General features: G+C 46.0%; 1 protein-coding gene across 7 annotated transcripts in view; it reads left to right on the plus strand.

Moving 5' to 3' along the window:
* Positions 1-12,583, plus strand: part of IL1R2 (interleukin 1 receptor type 2) — a 142,565-nt gene extending 129,982 nt beyond the window's left edge. For 5 of the 7 annotated variants that reach the window (XM_064572651.1, XM_064572650.1, XM_064572652.1 and 2 more), the window contains one exon: positions 11,627-12,583. In XM_064572651.1, the coding sequence (XP_064428721.1) occupies positions 11,627-11,781 (155 nt within the window). In that variant the 3' untranslated portion in view covers positions 11,782-12,583. The remainder of the gene's footprint in view (positions 1-11,626) is intronic. The other 2 variants (XR_010405744.1, XR_010405743.1) reach the window with 2 other exon arrangements.
* The last annotated feature ends 5,649 nt before the right edge of the window (positions 12,584-18,232 follow it).

Raw genomic sequence — 18,232 nt, forward strand, 5'->3', positions numbered from 1 at the left:
TACTACATACTTACATTTTCACCAGCAGTGGTGGAGATGCCTGGGTGTTCCTGTGCTTGACATTGCTAGGAAGATATTGTTCTTTTAGAGAAATTCAAGGTCAATGAGCCACTAAGCCCAGGAATCAGAATAAATGCTTTTCAGAATGCACACTTTGAACAGAGAAGTAGATGACATCCTTATTTCCCCTCAATTTCTGGCATTTGCTTTTTCACATCAAACGTGTAGATGGAATATGTCCAAAGTTTGGAATAAGCTCTTTAATGGCTGTGGCTATGATGTCATTTGGTGCTGCCAAGCCCCAGGGAATACTCAGTCTGTGAGTTTAGAACTGGGCTCCACTTCACGGAGGGGGGCCTTGGAACACGGCTCTGAGGGAATGCTGTCCTGGGCTTCTGTGAGCCTTGCCTGCCCAGGATGGTCAGCGCCTGGGCAGACAGGTCATTCTAGAGTCAACTTTTCAGGATCCTGGCAACAAAGAGACAGTTAAGCAACACATTCTTACCTGACTGGGGATAGCCCTCAAATCCTGGATGATCCCAAGTGAAGATTATTGATTTTAACAGAAATGTTAATTTTAAAATTATTTTTGGTATCAATTTCTATAGCAAACATTTACCAAGAGTGGTTGACCAGATGTCTGTAAGACAAGGTGTTAGAGATACCAAAGATGAAAGATTTTTTTTTTTCTTGCATTTCCACAGCACCTTTGCTCTGAGTGCTGTTTTTTTGGCAACCTCTTCCTCCTACCCTAATTCATTTTATATTTAAAAAAATCTGGCCACAGATTTTAGCCTCAGAATTGTCCTTCATCTCTGGCCATCCCACCTCCTTCCTGGATGTCTCCAGAATGCATCAGACCAGGGAGATGATGTAGTAATGTGGGGGCTAAATAAGCACCAGGTTAGCCTGGGTTCAAATCCAAGCTCAGCCAATTGCTCACTGTGTGACATCGGACAGGTTCCTTAAAATCTCCATAAACTATGGGGATAATGCCGATCTTATAAAGTGGCTTTAGGGGTTAAATTAAATGAAGTAATATACGGCAGCTGTCTGTCACACGATAAATGATCCTTAATTATCATAATCATCAGATGACATTGATCATGGTTTCCAACTCCCGGACTCTCTGAGCCTAGACTCTGGGGGTTTTTGGATTACAGTGATTTCTCTGTTTGCTGGGTGATTTCTTAGATTTCTGGGGAGTTATCATTCCCTTGGTTTCCCCTCATACCCTACCCACCCCGAAGCCCTCTTCCAGATATAGCACCCTCACAGCAGATGCTGATGTATGCCACGCAGACCCAAGCCTTGCTCACAATAACCTCAGTTACTCGTTGCAAACTGAGGCTGAACAAATCAGGGAGGGCACATGAGGGCGGGTTCCATGGTTGAACCGGATAGCCTGGAGAATACAAATCTGTAAAACTATTAAAAAAAAAGAACATGCTGTCCCCAGAGGTGGCACAAACTGAAGAGGGGGGTTTTGCCAGGGATCTAGAAGAAGTTGTGGAGAGGGTGTCATAGCAACGTGTGTCCAGAAATCAGTGGGAACATCCTGAACCTTTTGAGGTCGCTCTCAGGGAAAACAGTCACCCCTGTGTCACAGCCTTGTCGTTGCACGCTGCAGAAAAAGCCCTCCTTGGGCCACTTCACCTTGTGCCTGAGCACCTCCTTCCTCTTGGAACCTTGGTCTAGCTGGCGAGCCCCCTCATTCTGGGTCTTTCCTTCTCTTCTTTCCTGGAGTCTGGCTATCATGAGCTCATTCTTTTATATAGTTTATACTGACCTCATTTCATCCACAACCCATGGGAGTGGCAAGGCAGCTCTAACTGCACCCATTTAATTGAGGTTTGACTAGTTCAGAGGACTAACATCCCCAGCTCCTCAGTTTCTTCTTGCTTTTCCATGACTTCCATCTTGAGCTGTGCTGAGATTCTAATAACTGATGGGGTTCGTGGATTACCATTGTAGAGAGCATTTACCTTCAAACAGGTGTCTTCACTGACTGCTACTGGTAGAATTTTCGACAATGTGGTGTGGTCATGAGAGAGAGATTTGGGAGACTCTCCTTCGGCCCCTCAGATCACAAGACTATTTATTCACCTTGTAGGTGGTTTAGGTGATGGATTGTAATGGCAGATGAAGGGACAGGTCAAGTGAAAGTAGATGTTACCATGGAAGTGTCCCCATTCCCCCACATATAGTCTAAAAAGTTTTTTTTTTTTTTTTTTGTAGCATCAAATAGAAATAAAATTTTTGAGGCAGTTGACCTAGATTCTGAATGTGAATTCCAGGGAGATAACTCTAGGGAGATAAAATGGAAATGATGAAGGAAGTGGCTTTGGTGCTGGAGTGACTGGACTTAAAAGAAACTGCAGTCTATCCAACCTGGCAGGAGACTCTTCCCAAAGATACACTTATTAGGTTGCATTTATTTATTTATTTATTTATTTATTTATTTATTTATTTATTTATTTATTTATGTGATCTCTACTCCCAACTTGGGTCTTGAACCCCAGGATCAAGAGTCACACATTCTTCCTACTGAGCTAGCAAGATGAGCCCCCCCTATGTTGTTTTTATTTATTTTTTATTTTTTATTTTTTTTCTTTGACAGAGAGAGAGACAGTGAGAGAGGAAACACAAGCCGGGGGAGTGGGAGAGGGAGAAGCAGGCTCCCCGCGTAGCAGGGAGCCTGATGCGGGGCTCGATCCCAGGACCCTGGGATCATGACCTGAGCCGAAGGCAGACGCTCAACGACTGAGCCACCCAGGCACCCCCCCCCATGTTGTTTTTAAATTGGGTTTGATTTAAATAGTAGTAAAAGAGGGGCACCTGCCTGGCTCAGTCAGTTGAGTGACTGACTCTTGATTCAGCTCAGGTTGTGATCTCCGGGTCCTGGCATGGAGCCCCATGTGGGGCTCCATGTTCAGCAGGGAGTCTGCTTGAGATTCTCTCTCTCTCTCTCTCTGTCTGCCCCTCCCCCTGCTTGAAAGCATGCTCTCACTCTCTCTCTCTCAAATAAATAAATAAATCTTAAATAGTGGTAAAGGCACAGATGTGTGTTTTTAGTTTAGTTATTAGTTTGGCATTGTTTTATTGCCTGATGTGGGTTTCCAAGAGCAGAACTCCTATGACATATCACCACGGGAAAAGGGGTTTGACTTAAGATGGCTCAATTTTCAGTCGTTGTCCGGGGAGCCAATTAAGTGGTGAGGTGGCTGGCGGAGACTAGCAGGGTTTGCCAGTGGCGTAGCTGAGAAGGGTGTTTGGTCCAGCTCCGCAGAACTCTGGCTGCTGCTTTGTTCATGCGGCCAGGAGGTGGTCTTCTGGGGGTGGCTGCCGACTCTCCATTCTCTGCCTCGTCCGCAGCTCCGCGTCTCCTTATGTGGGCTTGCTGCACTCGATGGAGGGGTGTTTTCAACTCTGTTTGGCAGGAGAAATAACTTCCTGAATAGTGTCCAAGCCATAAAGGATTTCCCCCAATCTGGTGCAATACCAAGTGCCATGACGCACGCCTGTTACAGGTAACATCGCTAAATGCCCAGCCAGGGTTCAGGGGTTTCGCATTTAAGCCCATTTAGCCCGATTTTAGGTGGGCAGCATGTGGACTGCCAGCTGGGAATGTGTTCCGCTGACAGGCATGAGTGTGGAGGGTGCACGTGCAGGACTTGGCAGGTGATGAATATCTGAAGTGGGTGTGGGCCTGACGGCGGCTCATCAATACAAACAGTCCTGGTTGTGCTTGTGGCAACATCCAGAGTGATCACATGTACTCGCTGATTTGTGGAAGAGAAGTTTATCTGCGTATACACTGATGATGCCGTCTCAGTCTGGAATGTTTCTGCAAGGATGCATGGAAGCCTGGTAAATGCAGTTGTCTCTGGGGAGGAGGACAGATGTTCCAGGATGGGAGCAAGGCTACTTTTCAAAGCATTGTTTTACCAAATGCACATACTCCTCTCGCATTTCATTAATCAGCCTGACTTTCTCTAGCTATATTAGGGCTAACGGTGTGATCTTAGCCACATGTCACCAAACATGGCTGAATTTCATGTTTCTTATTTGCAAAACCAAGGAGTTGAGTTAGAGACCTTTTAACATCTTTTCTAGCTTCTTCGAAGGATTCGTTTTAAGACTGAAGTACTTTAGGAAGTTGGTTGTACCGAAAAGCAATTTTTCATCTGAGGTGTTTAAGTTGGCCACGATGTCTGCCCAGTGTTTTGTAGCCCAGGCAATCCTGCTCCACAGAGAGCCAAGACAATGGGGATGTCTCAGATCAATTACACGTGCCCCTGTCTACTCACATGGCCAGAAAGGGAGAGTGTGTATCACTTCCATTAGATCCGATAGATACAATAGATCTTCCTGTTTGTGTGGATGGGTGGGGCCATTTAAATCCTTTTAAATCAAGCCAAAAACTGGGATTCGGGCCAACAGTTGGAGGAAGCCTGTAGCCTATTTGATTAGGATGCGTGAAGTCTTCTGGGATCTTCCATCAAATGGCTTTGTTTTCGGAAGCTTTCCTCTTGCTGCTCATTGATACCAACCAGTGTTTGAAAGCCACTATTGAACATGGCTGGCTGGCATTCTCCAAAAAACACTTCCAGAATGGAAAGAGTCATGCTTTACTAAAGCAAGGAACTTAAATAAACAGTCATTTCTTCCCTCAGTGGAGGACGGTAATAGGATGGATTTTACTGTTAACATTTCTTTGAGGCAAACTGATAAAACAGGGTCACTTATGGGAAGGGTTGCAGATGTGCTAAGGCAAAGCTTGGCCTCCCCAGAATCGTGTCCCACGGTGACTGATTGGTGTGCACTTAAGGGCCTGGCTGGTGACTCAGGAAAGACTTTATTAGGGCCATTGCCCTTGTGTGAGTGAAGCCACTGAGGTCTTCAGGAAGGTTCACACTGCAGCCAGAAACTCCATTTTATTGGTGCCCAGTGATGTTCAGGTTCCCCATAGATGGGCTCATTCTAACCAGATTCAAGAAGCTATTGAATTTCAGAATGTCCATTTGTTCATTATAGTTGGCATATCCCTTCGCAGTGATTTATGGAGGTAACTGTGGGGCTGAATTTGGGATCTGAAGGCCGCATGGAATCAATGCCACTGGTAATGGAGGTGGAATTTTCCTGATGGAATTTTCAGGCAGTATAGTACGGCCATTAAGAGCATGGTTTCTGGACTCAGACTGGCCAGGACGGTTGGTGACACTGGAGAAGGTTCCTTAAGCTCTTTCTCTGCTTCTGTTTCCTAATCTATGAAACTGGTATAATTTTATCAGATAATTTCAAAGTTTGGTGTGAGGATGAGCTATGATATGTAGGGTACCTAGAACAATGCTCAGCACATAGTAAGCACTCGAAGTGTTAATGGCTGTTGTCATCTAGAGGAGGGGTAAGCAAATTCTTTCTGTGAGGAGTCAGATGTAATATTTTAGGCTTTGCTGGCCACACAGTTTCTAGCTCGACTACCCGATTCTGCCTTTACAGCACAAAAGCAGCCATAGACATTAGGTAAAGAAGTGGACACAGTTGGGAAAACAGGGAGCAGGCAGGATTCTGTCCTTGGGCTTGGTCTACTGACCCCTCATCTATAGAATCCCTGTGATACTGGAGCACCAGATGGAATTACTGATGTGTGCAAGGGGCAAAGAAGAAGATTGTTTAGTCTTTATCCTTAAGGTAATAAATCTCTCACCCTTCGGAGGTTGGAAGGGGCAGATGGGGAGACTGAGGCACCCATTCTCATAGTGTGAAGTTGGCAAAATTGGATTCCCTTGACCTTACTTTGGTTCTTTTTTCCTAACCCTGAGCAGGTAAGTACTCACATGGATAGCAAGAATCCCTTATGCTCATTTGAAAGGAATGAGGGACATAAAATCCTATCCAAGGACCAGCTGCCAGTGAGGGATATTAAAGTTTCACAAAAGATGGAATCTCCACTAAAAGGGATCTTAGCGGTCAACTATCAGATGCTTCTATCTCCTCAACTGCATCATGTTCAAGGAGAAGTATGGTGCTTCCTCAACTGGCTTTGACTAAGATCATCTTCCAGCAATGGCATCCATGATGGCTGGGGTCAGAACTGCCCTTAGTTCTCTAAGATGGCCCTGCTCCAGGACCCACATTTTAGAGAAATAAGGAACAAATCCCAAAGACTCCTTTTTAAATTTAATTTCAGCCTCCTAAGAAATTTTTCTGAAGGTTTAGCCAAAAACTGAGCAAAAAGGGATTATGGAAGAAAGTTGCTTGAACCAAAACGGGTCCCTCTGAGCCTAAGGATATGGAGCGGGAGCACTGGGTTTGTGTGGGAAGAGGAGAAAATCACAGGTCTGTTCTGAGGACCCAGGGACAACTTAAACAACTTTTGTTTAAAGCTGACTGCCCCCAATTGCTAAAAGTGGGTGTCTAGGCAGGAGCTGGGTTCCCTGGATAATTATAGTTCCTTCTTCCCTTTGGCTGGGAGGATGTGGTTTTGGAACCGCTTAGAAATCTTGAGTCAGAAGAGTAAGGTGTGGCTTGGTGGGGATGGCGGGGAATCCCCTATAGTTTTAGGGTCAGAGAACCACCTGGTTGCTGGCGATAGGCTCCGGACACAAGCAGGTAGAAATTCAGATGTAGCATTCCTAAGTCTATATTAAATACTTTAGAAATATCCAGATACATGGTATGTGGCCTCTCTTTGTAATCTCATTTCAAGCCTCAGAAGTATTAGAGTGAGCCTGGCTAAGTTCATGGCACCTTGTGTTCCTGGGTCACCTGATTTTCCTGGTTTGGCTCCTAAACATGTCCTTTCTAGATATTTCATCAACACACACTTAAGTTTGGTCAAAGCTCTCCTGGCTGGGGTACACCCAGAGTACTTTAGAGTACCTTTCATGCATCAAATTTTACCCATTTTACATAGGTCAAAGTAAATTCAAAATTCCCAGGGTTCTAATTCTGTACTGTTAGTGTGTGTGTGTGTGTGTGTGTGACAGAGAGAGAGGGAGAGAGAGAGAGAGGAACAGAGAGAGAGATAGTACACATACACGTGTGTATATATATATGTGAATGTGTATGTATATATATATGTGAGTGTGTATGTATACATATGTACATACACACATGTTTAATTTTTTTATTTTGTCTTCCAAAATTGTCTCCTGTATTTTCTGAATATGAGGAGGTTGGTGTAGTGGGTACATGAGCCATATATTTGCCACTCTTGACTATTCAGTTAATAGAGTTAAGAGTTTGGAATTGAGTGAAAAATACCCTCTGCACAGCTGAAACAGACACTGTATTAGTTATCTGTTGCTCTTTAATACATTTACCTTGCTTGAACAAGGACAACTATGCATTAGCTCACAGTCTCTGAGGGCCAGCGATTCAAGAGTGCTGGCTCAGCTGCATTCTGACTCAGGACCTTCATGAGGTTGCAGTCAAGATGCCGGCCAGGGTTGTCGTCATCTGAAGGCTTGACTGGGGCTGGGAGTTCTGCTTCCAAGAAAGCTCACAGCTGACCAAGTGCTGCTGGCTGTTGGCAGGAGGACCTCAGTTTCCCTCCATGCACACTCCCCACAGGGCAACTGAGTATCTTCATAACATGGGTCTGGCTTCCTTCAGAATGTGTGGTCCTAAATGCCACTGTGGAAGCTACCATGCCATTTATGACCTAGCCTTAGGAGGCCCCTGCTGTTGTTTCTGCAGGTCAGTCCTGCTAAATAGTTAAGATACAAGGGCATGCCTCCTAGAAAGTGACCATCATCTGGAGAGGGTCATCTTGGAGGCTGGCTGCTGCAGGTGTTATAACGTCCCTGGGTAAGATGTGGCACCTGCTGACCCAAATCGGCCCTATTCAGGTGCTATTTTTGTGAACGTTTGCTTTCTTGGACTGCCCTCTGTGGACCCTGGGCCTATAGATGTTGCCTCCACCTGGTTCAACCACAGCTCCTCACTAATGCCCAAAGAATCCTTGGATTCTTGGATTTTATAATAACCACAAAAAGAGTATGTGATCACCAAATCCAGAGAGTCAAAGTCCACATGAATATGTGTACCTCTGATGCAGCATAACACACAAGTGTTTGTGCAATATTGCCCTGATGTTAACCACTGATACTTCCTCATTGAAGAACTGGCCACAGACGCTGCTCTAGAGAGCTCTGGTGGTGTGTTTGTCCTACTCCCGGTCCTCTTCACTGGTTGAACTTTGACAGCTTCTGCATCCCGCTCGATCCATTGCGTTTCTCAATTTTAATTCAGCTGACACAGTGGTTAGAAAGATTCTCTGTATTGCTGAGGATTATCTTTAAAGGACTGAGTCCTACTGACAGAATCCCATGAGCTCCATGAACTCTTTCTAGTGCTCTAGATCCTTGTGTTCTCATTCGCTCACTCACTCATGCTCTCATTCATTCAACCGTGACTGTGTGGGCATTATGTGCAGGCTGGTTTGGAGCCCTTTGTTCTTCTGTTGGCTATTGCACCATAGGTCAGACACTGCAGGGCTCAAGCTGGGCACTCTTTCATCGGGGGAGGCTCTGCTAATGGCTTCTGCAAAGCATCCTTCTACAAAGTGCCAGAGAAAGCCGCCTGCAGCACAGGGGGACCAGATTTGAGAGCCAGCTCTCACTGCAGGTGAACAAGGCTTTCTGGGCTCACTCTACCAAATGGACCCTTGGAAAGTTCCTTCCTATTATTGTGTGGCTGTCTCCTCTGTTGTTTCTGATGTTCCAACATCCTAGTTACAGACGCTCAAAAGGCTTGTGGTCTTTGTGGGACTTTGCTCCTTTCCTGATTTTTTGATCTCTTCCACAAAGGAAAGTTTTCTGGTCTTCTCCAAGAGTATATTCCTTTGGTACTTGTATATCTTGGCCTCCCAATAGAGACAGGATTCAAATCAGCTCTTTTAAAAGGGGGAGTGGCTGGTGGAATCAGGTAGTAACGTGAAGAGTCCACTGTAAGAAACTGAGGAAACAGAAAGGTGGCACAAAGCAGAAGTGAATACTCAGAAAGAGTGTGCCTCCGAGACATTCAGATGCAGGCCAGGGTGCCCCACGTGTCTTGGTTAAGAGCCCACATGAGCCCTGGTGTGTTCATGACCCAGCATTTGGGGCTGGGTACTAGAGGGGCTCCCCACTCATAAAGTTCTACATGGGGTCTAGGGACAAGGATTGTGCGATTATGTGAAAATAGATGCTCTCTGCTCAGAAAAGTGGCCTAGAGGGAGAGGGGAGGCCTCTAGAACTCGGGGGGTGATGGCAGCTTGTTCTTTCATTCAGTTAACTTAGACCTACGGAGTCAGCTCCCAGCTCAGCTGCCAGTGGGACGAAATGAGCCTCTGGGGCCATCCAGATTTGTCATTCATCAAGGTCGTCATCCCTGTGGTGATTACGAGGGTCTGCTTGGATGTGGACTCTAAGAAGTCACCATGAATTGACAAGTCAATTGTGTAGTCTTCTCCTCTGAGGGGATGGTTCGGGGAGTGAGTGTGTGTGTGTGTGTGTGTGCGTGTTTGTATGAGGGTGGTAGTGACCTGCTGGTCCAGAATCATTAGTTTCCTCCCCAGTTTGAACCCTATGGAGATGTGAGAACATCTGAGCACTGACCTTGCTCTTCTTCTGCCAATGGAAGGAGAGTTCTTTAAGCCTTCCCTGGCCCAGCTCCCAAGTCCATCTTTATGTCAAGCCCCAGAACAGTTTTTTAAGGTACTCTAATTACCTGAAGAGAGCTCTTTCAAGGGGAAAACAAATTAACTATTTAATTAATACGTGTAATTCCATGCTCACAGCAGGTGCACGGTGAAGGGGGAGGGATGGCTTTATCAGCCCAGGCCGTGGGTTCCCCTGCTACTGGTGGGCCCCGTGCATCCCATCTTTGACAGCACATGGCTCCCTGTGACCCTTTCAGGCTTTCCAATCAGAGAACCTAGTGTGAACCTAAAAGGCCTTTGGTTACCCAGCCACATAGGATGGGGAGAAGAAAACTTAACATTTTTTTGGTTGCCTGCTCTGATCTGGGCATCCAGGTAAACCCTCTTCCCCGGATCACGCCTTCTGAGCACCCCACACAGTCCGAGTCAATACGTCATTGTCCACAGGCAGCCAGCTTGATTTAGGGGCTCGGTGAGAATCTTCTACTCTGCAGAGTGAGGTGAGGAATCATTCCTGTACCCTTGTGTGCATGAATCTCACACACGACCCTAAGCCACTTCAGGACTGTTCCTCTCCCTCCCCCTACCTCATGCCCTCTGGCCCCCTCACCATCGAAGATTCATTTCTTCTTTCTCCCAGCGCTCCACAAGGACAGCCATTTTGCTGGGTGCTCACCTTCCGGTCCTATGGTGATGAGTCCCTTTCTGCCACTTGGATCCGACAGTCCCAACCTCTGTAACTTTGCACCCAAAGCCACGATGCAATCCCTGCTTTTCTTTCTTGTTTGCCTCTCTCAAGTATTATTAACTTGGAATCATTTGAAAGAGTACAGCTAGTGGGCAGAACACCTGAAGGGAATTCTGAGAGTCTGGCTGGTTTGGGCTCAGCTGCTGTGAGCTACCATGGATGCCGACTTCTGCAGGTGTTCTGGAAGCCACGCTGAGCAAAGGGCACCACATCTTCAGTATGAGTCACAGACAGGGATGTGAGCCATGCTAAAAGCTCAACTAGGGCTGGGGGTGGAGAGAGGGACTGAATTTAGGCTACCGTTTTATGGGATATGATCTCTTTTGACTTTCCCTTCCTTTCCTTCTCTGTATGTATTTCTGTATATGGAAATGTATATATGCATATGTACGTGTGTATCTAAATCTGTCTATGTATGTATGTATTTATACACATATGAATCAAATGAATCAAAATGAAATAATTCAAGCTCTGCTTTCAAAATGACATCTTTAGAATTGCTTATCAAAACATTATTGGTGGGAATGCAAGTTGGTACAGCCACTTTGGAAAACAGTATGGAGGTTCCTCAAAAAGTTAAAAATAGAGCTACCTTATGACCCAGCAATTGCACTACTGGGTATTTACCCCAAAAATACAGATGTGAAAAGAAGGGGTACAGGGACCCCAATGTTCATAGCAGCAATGTCCACAATAGCCAAACTGTGGAAGGAGCCGAGATGCCCATCAACAGATGAATGGATAAAGAAGATGTGGTCCATAGATACAATGGGATATTACTCAGCCATCAGAAATACCAACCATTTGCATTGACATGGATGGAACTGGAGGGGATTATGCTAAGTGAAATAAGTCAAGCAGAGAAAGACAATTATCATATGGTTTCACTTATATGTGGAACATAAGGAATAGCATGGAGGACATTAGGAGAAGGAAGGGAAAAATGAAGAGGGGGGAATCAGAGGGGGAGACGAACCATGAGAGACTGTGGACTCCGGGAAACAAACTGAGAGTTTCAGGGGGGGTGGGGGTGAGGATGGGCTAGCCCCGTGATGGGTATTAAGGAGGGCACGTATTGCAAGGAGCACTGGGTATTATAGGCAAACAATGAATCATGGAACACTACATCAAAAACTAATGAAGTACTGTATGGTGACTAATGTAACATAAAAAAAAAAAAACCCAATTTTTAAAACAAGGAAAATGAAAAAAAAATCCCTATTTTATAGGTACAGAGGATGTCTCCAGAGTTTGGGGGAGCTGCAATCAGGCAAAGCCCGGCGAGTCTGCACACCTGTCACCTTGCAGGATTAACCATGAGCTGGAGGTCCGGCACTGGGCACCAGGTGGAAAGCAAGCATGTGGGAAGATAGAAAAGCTCTAGAGGCAGGGTGCTCTGGCAGGTGAGCGAGATCCAGGTTTGGGTCTGAGCTCTGTCACCAGGCATGCCTGTGTGACCTTGGACACATCACTTGCCCTCTCTGGGCCTCTGTTTTCCCCTGTGTAAAATAAGTGTCCCTAAGTGACCCATGAGTTCCTTGCAGAACCAACACTCCTTGACTTATAATCATGGGGCAGTGGAATCTGAGGACTGTTGTCATGGGCCAAGTGTCATCCCAGGGGCCCAAGTATCACAGCACCGCGGAGGATGATCACGTGGCCTTGGCTCTATTCTGACATGCAGAGGTGAGGATGGCCGTGATTTGGGGCTGATACACTTGCCGAATGGATTTTCCTCATCATTTCCAAATGAGACCCAGAATGAATGGGGCTGGGGACACCCCACTAGGGTCTCTGATTCCAGTTCCTTCACTGAACAGCTCTCTGATCTTGGGCACAGAGCTATTACATTCGCCCTCGGGGGTTTCGCTAGCAGAATAGGTCTCTTGCTAGGTCGGAGTTTGGACTGCGCCTGTGGCAGCAGCTGCCTGGCGGGGTCGTTCACACCGCGACAGTGAGAACATCTCATGGATTCCAGGGTAAACGGGGATGGCCTAAGAATCCTGGCCCACGATCAACAGCAGACTGGAGCTCCGAGCCGTGGTTTAAAGGGCGTTTTATTCAACGTGGATGGAACTGGAGGGTATTATGTTGAGTGAAATAAGTCAAACAGAGAAAGACATGTATCATATGATCTCACTGATATGAGGAATTCTTAATCGCAGGAAACAAACTGAGTGTTGTTGGAGTGGGGGGTGGGGTGGGAGGGATGGGGGGACTGGGTGATAGACACTGGGGAGTGTATGTGCTCTGGTAAGCGCTGTGAATTGTGCAAGACTGTTGAATCTCAGATCTGTACCTCTGAAACAAATAATGCAATATATGTTAAGAAAAAAAAAAAGAAGAAGAAGAAGAAGAAGGTAGCGGGAGGGGAAGAATGAAGTGGGGGAAATCGGAGGGGTAGACGAACCATGAGAGACGATGGACTCTGAAAAACAAACAGGGTTCTAGAGGGGAGGGGGGTGGGAGGATGGGTTAGCCTGGTGGTGGGTATTGAGGAGGGCACATTCTGCATGGAGCACTGGGTGTTGTGCACAAACAATGAATCATGGAACACTTCATCTAAAACTAATGTTGTAATGTAAGGGGATTAACATAAGAATAAAAAAATTAAAAAAAAAATAAAGGGCGTTTTATTAATAACACCTCTTAGTGAGTGCAAAGCAGCAAATTGATTTTCCAGAAAACACTCGACTTTAGTTTCTTGGAAGTGTTTTTATAGCTTCAGAGCTATAAACATTTTTCTCTTGGATTGAAAGACTGAAGTGGGTCCACTGAGCATTCTGTGTTTTGGAAGTGTTTCCCTTGGATGGCATTCAAAGCAGCAAAATCCTCTTATACATCCCAATTTGGAAAGCCCCCGTTTTGACTATAATTGACCAAGGATTAAGTTCACATTTGTATTAAATGAGCAGGCAACTTCTCTCATTGACATATTTATAAAGCTAATATTCAAGACTTCTAATTTATATGTTTTTCACCTATGGCACTTTTGGGGTTTTTTTTTGGAATCATGGTCAAAATATAAAGATGAATAAAAATATAAAACTTTTGCTTATAATCTCACTTCTTAGAACAAAGCACTTGTATTAGTAAATTTTCTTTATTTGTAAGTGACAACCCATCTCAAGGTAGCATGTGAGGGAAGGAGGGGGAGAGAGAGAGAGAATCTATTGGCTTAAAAGACAGTAAATTTAAGTAAAACCTGAGAACAACACAGCTTCAGGCATGGCTGAATCCAGGGACCATCAGGGTGCCTTATCTTTGTCTCTTCAATGGGTTTTCTTCATGTGGTAGGCATATTAGCCACTGGTAGCTCAACCCTTATATTTGCACAGCAACCCACATGAGAAAAGGTCATCTTCTCAGATATCTCTGTTCAGCTATGTCCTATGATCCTCTCTGGCCTTCCTACTGTGGCCATGTGCATGATGTCATCTGATTGATCAGACCTGGGTGACATGTCCTCATTCATTCTACAACTCATGTCGTGTGCTTCTGTCTTTGTATCACTGTTTCCTCATTTCTAAACATAGGAGAATTTTCTTCTGGTTTGTTTCATAAGGCTGTCAATTAGGTACCTTGTTTGGTGATTGCTTTCCATCATGTGCTTGAATTTTCTGGGGCTACAGCATTGCACTACAGACGCGGGTGGGCACGGGCATGTGTGGAGGCTGTCGTAAACTCAGGCAGTCCCTGAATCTGATCCTCACCCCTTCTCCTCTCAGGATTTCCAGAGAGCTTTCTCCTTTCCTGAGATTTTTTAGTGCCTACGATTAATTGCGCCCAGAGCCCAAGGTAGAAAATTAGGTTGAGACGAAAAGCTTGGAATTTATTCTTGACAAATCGCAAAGCCTTGCAGTGTGTCTCTCGTTGGTCAAAATCCAGGGCTGGTGTGTTCAAGTGAAACATGGTGATCATTTGCATTATTTGAGTTATACTCAACATCATGCTGTTTCAATGAATGGTTTGTCTAGTACGGTGGCTGTGGTAGAAAGTGATTCTTTTTCCTCTCCAGAGATGAGGGACACCTCCCTTGCTAGGAAAGCCCCTTGAGAACTGAAACGAGTCACCATTTTCTCAGGCTATGCTGAGAGCTCAGTGAATTGGTATTAATTAAAATTCCCCTTTTTGTGAGATTTTCCTTCAAGACCCGGAAACAAATGACTGGGGGAAAAAGAGTAACATGACACCTTAAGTATTGGAAGATCTGAAATGGTTCCATCTGCGTCGTCTTACTTGGAGAGGCAGGGAGATGGGCTTGCGCTGGGTTTGTAGGTGGAGAAGCTGAGGTGTCACCTGAGTCACTTGTCCAGCGTCACAGGCTAGTTGGGGCCCAGTTGGAACCCTGACTCTTTCTCTGGGTCTCACAAGCTCAGACACAATTGTACATTTGGGGGGACTTATTTTCATATCCTCCTGAGGAAACCAGACCTCCCGTAGTCAACAGAACTTAATACCACACATCCTAAAATTTAAAAACTCACCTGGCCAAAAAGACCTTGCAGTTTTACTCACTTGAACGGGCCTCATAACCTCCCACAGATCTTCCATGTCACACTCTGAATAAATAATCACTCCCCCTGTTATCAAATGTCCTTTGACCTCTTTTCAAGAACGCATGACCAGTTTTCCCTTTCAAACAGCTCTTTGAAGTCTGTTTACGTGTGAGCACAAGGCCTTCCCTCCCCTGTGGGTCACAGAGCAATTACTGGAAGGTTGGTGGGAGGTGGTTCTTGGCTTCAGGTACACATGAGTGCATCTATGAGCAGGTTGGTGTTTAATGTTCAGGAACTGGAGCCCTTTGGTCAGAAGAAATGTGCAGGTCACCTCAAAATACAGAAAGAAAATGCAAAGCTACTCCGGTTGCAGTCAGGGAGGGAAGGCAAGAACCTGTGCCCCTGGGCACCCCCGAGGTGCATCAAGGAACCCTAGGGTTCCTCTGAGCACAGTCTGAGAACCACTGGACTGGAGGCTCTGTAAGAAGCTCTGGGTATAAGAACCTGTGAGGCCTATGGTGGGGTGTTGCTAGCAAAGACCTGCCCCTCACCAGGGCCCTCCCAGGAATAGACATTGGCCCCACATGCCAGCACATTCCTTTCCTCTCTTCACTTCCTACACACCAGCCAAGATGGTAGGTTTCAGGGGAAACAGAAGGCTATGATTTGACCCCTTTCCTCAAAGAACTTATCACTAAGCTTTCATATTAAGTGTTCCATACATGTTTGATGAATAGATGAGAGAACCTATTTGAGGTATACAGAAGCCAAAACGTATGCCTAAAGTCCGATCCTCAGTAAGAGATACATTTGACATTGCACCCAGAACATACATCCATATATATGGATGCAATTGAAAACCCGGATGTACTCCATTCTCTTTCTTACATTAAAAAAATGCCAGTAGTGACCCACTAAAGTGTTTTCATAACCTGTTAATGGGGTCCTGCTCCAGAGAATGCTGGTGAAGGTGTGCTCACTGGTCATTCCCCCGAACTCATACTGGGTTACCTTTAAGGTTCCCCTGCTACATCAAGGGTCAGCAAACTGCAGGCCCGAGGCCAAGAGCCACCTATCACCTGTTTTTGTATGGCCCGGGGCACTGGCTGAGCACCGTGAACCCAGGCTGGTGTGTCCCCCTCTACCCTGTTCCCCACTCTGTTCCCAATACCTGTTGGGCACTGTGCTTTGGGCTCCCAGTCTGGGAGCTGGAGCCTCGGTAACCTCACTTCTGGCCGCCTGAGGGCAGACAGTCGGGCTCTCCAGGAGAGGGTCTGGGTGTCATTTGGCAAAGAGGATTGACAGTGGGGGCTCAATCCCCTTCCACTCCCCCATCGCACTGATCTGGCCTACAGGTTGCTCTTCTTCCTGAGACTGTCTCCAACAGACGCACCTGGGCCCAAAATGGGCCTACCACCCAGTAGGCTTCTTGGCCCACAATGTCTGAAATATTTACTATCTAGTATTTTATAGGAAAAGTTTACCCAACACAGTGCTCTATGATGATGGGCTGTGCATGACATAATTCTATAAAAACTCATCCACTTTTTAAAGAATTAATTTTTAAAAAGATTTTATTTATTTACCTTACAGAGAGAGAGAGCGAGCAAGCAGGGGGAGGGGCAGAGAGAGAGGGAGAGAAGCAGATGCCCCACTGAGCACAGAGCCCGACATGGGGCTCAATCCCACGACACTGAGATCACGACCCAAGCCAAAATCAAGAGTTGGCTGCTTAACTGAAAGAGCCACCCAGGCACCCCAAGACTCATCCACTTTTAATAACAATAAACACTAGTATTAGCGATCACTTATTGTGGCTCAGAAAGGTTAAGTAACTTGCCCAAGGCCACACAGCTAGTAAGTGGCAGACTGGGATTTTGCAGCGATGGTTTGGCAGGAGAAGAGAAGAAACCACAGGGTTGATACCCTGCCAAGCTGCCGGTGTGTGTTGGCACCCCAGCCTCAGCTTCTCCAGGGCCCACCCTTGCCCCAGAACCGCAGGGCAGCTCTAGAGAGAGTCTAACTTAGAGAGAGTCTAACGGCTCTCCTCGTGAGCCCTCTCTGGGGTGGCTGCCAATGTTTCTTTTTAATTATCATGGTCCCGCATCAGGACACTGTGACCAGAAGCTTCTATCTGTCCGGCATTTTCTTTCCTGTGTAGCCTCCCAGATTTAGTGGCTCCTTTCTGACTTGGCTAATTCCCCTCCGGAAACTTAAGTTTCCTCTTCAGGGAGGAGACGACTGTTTTTAAGTGGTGCCCTGCTCAGTTTCTGGTGTGTCAGAGTTGACAAGCCCCCTGCCTCTTGTCCGCCCCTGGCTCATCCTCACGGAGCAGACACATCTCACTTACTGGGCATCATCCAGGAATGTGCTCTTAAGTGGATTTTCCAGAATTAGAGCTCGCTGCTCTGAGCACCCAACTTTGGAAACTTGTAACTATTTTGCACAGTCATCTTTGTAAGATAAATTACACCGCGTCTGGTGTTCTTAAGCAGAGCTCCTTGAGCACATTTAATCTTTTCCCGAAAATGTAGTAGACTCATTAAAAGCATTAGTTATTGTCAGGGCTGTGACCGAAAGGCAGTGTAAGGTGGTGAACTGCATGACTTAGAGAGATTTACATAAAACCTTGAAGTTTCTGTTTCTTTATCTGTGAAATGGGGATGATACTGTAACTGACCCGGTAGAATCAGGTGAGGGGGGAATGAGAAAATTCTCATAAAGTCTTTGGCAAAGTGATGGGCACGCAGTGTGCTCCCACTGGATGACTGATGTTATGATTCAAACATCATCCCACCTGGGATGAGTAGTTCTCAATCCTGACTGTGCACTAGAGTCCCCTGGGGGAGTTTTGAATGTATGATGCTGCCCCCCACCCCCCGATCAACTAAATCACGATCTCAGGTTGCTTGTGCTTCAGCATTAATGCTTTTGTTTTGATTTGTCTGCATCTACGCCTGCTTCCCTCCACCCTCCTAATCCAAAACTGCCCTTGGCCTCTCTCAAGTGCAGCTAGAGCTGGGGACCCATGCTTTGAGGTGTGTCCAGCTATTTCCTCCAACACTAAATAGCCTGATCCTCTTGACAGTTTTAAGAATTTCTAGTTTTATTTCAGAGCTTTTCTGCTCCTCTTAAGAGCAGCTAATATTTATTAAGGGCTTTACAAGGCTCTTTGCCTGCCTTGATCAACCCTTCCCTGCACCCCACCTAGTTCCAGGCACCCAGGGAACACAATTTAAGGAGGCACTCACCCTTAGGGCCTTGCAAGTGCCCGCAGTGTGCATGTCATCATCAGTTTTGGGCCCTGGGCACCTGTTTGTCTCTCCCAAGTCTCTG

Source organism: Mirounga angustirostris, unplaced genomic scaffold, assembly GCF_029215605.1.
Source record: "Mirounga angustirostris isolate CCGP_5_RB_7025 unplaced genomic scaffold, mMirAng1.0.hap1 SCAF_10, whole genome shotgun sequence".
NCBI classification, from domain to species: domain Eukaryota; kingdom Metazoa; phylum Chordata; class Mammalia; order Carnivora; family Phocidae; genus Mirounga; species Mirounga angustirostris.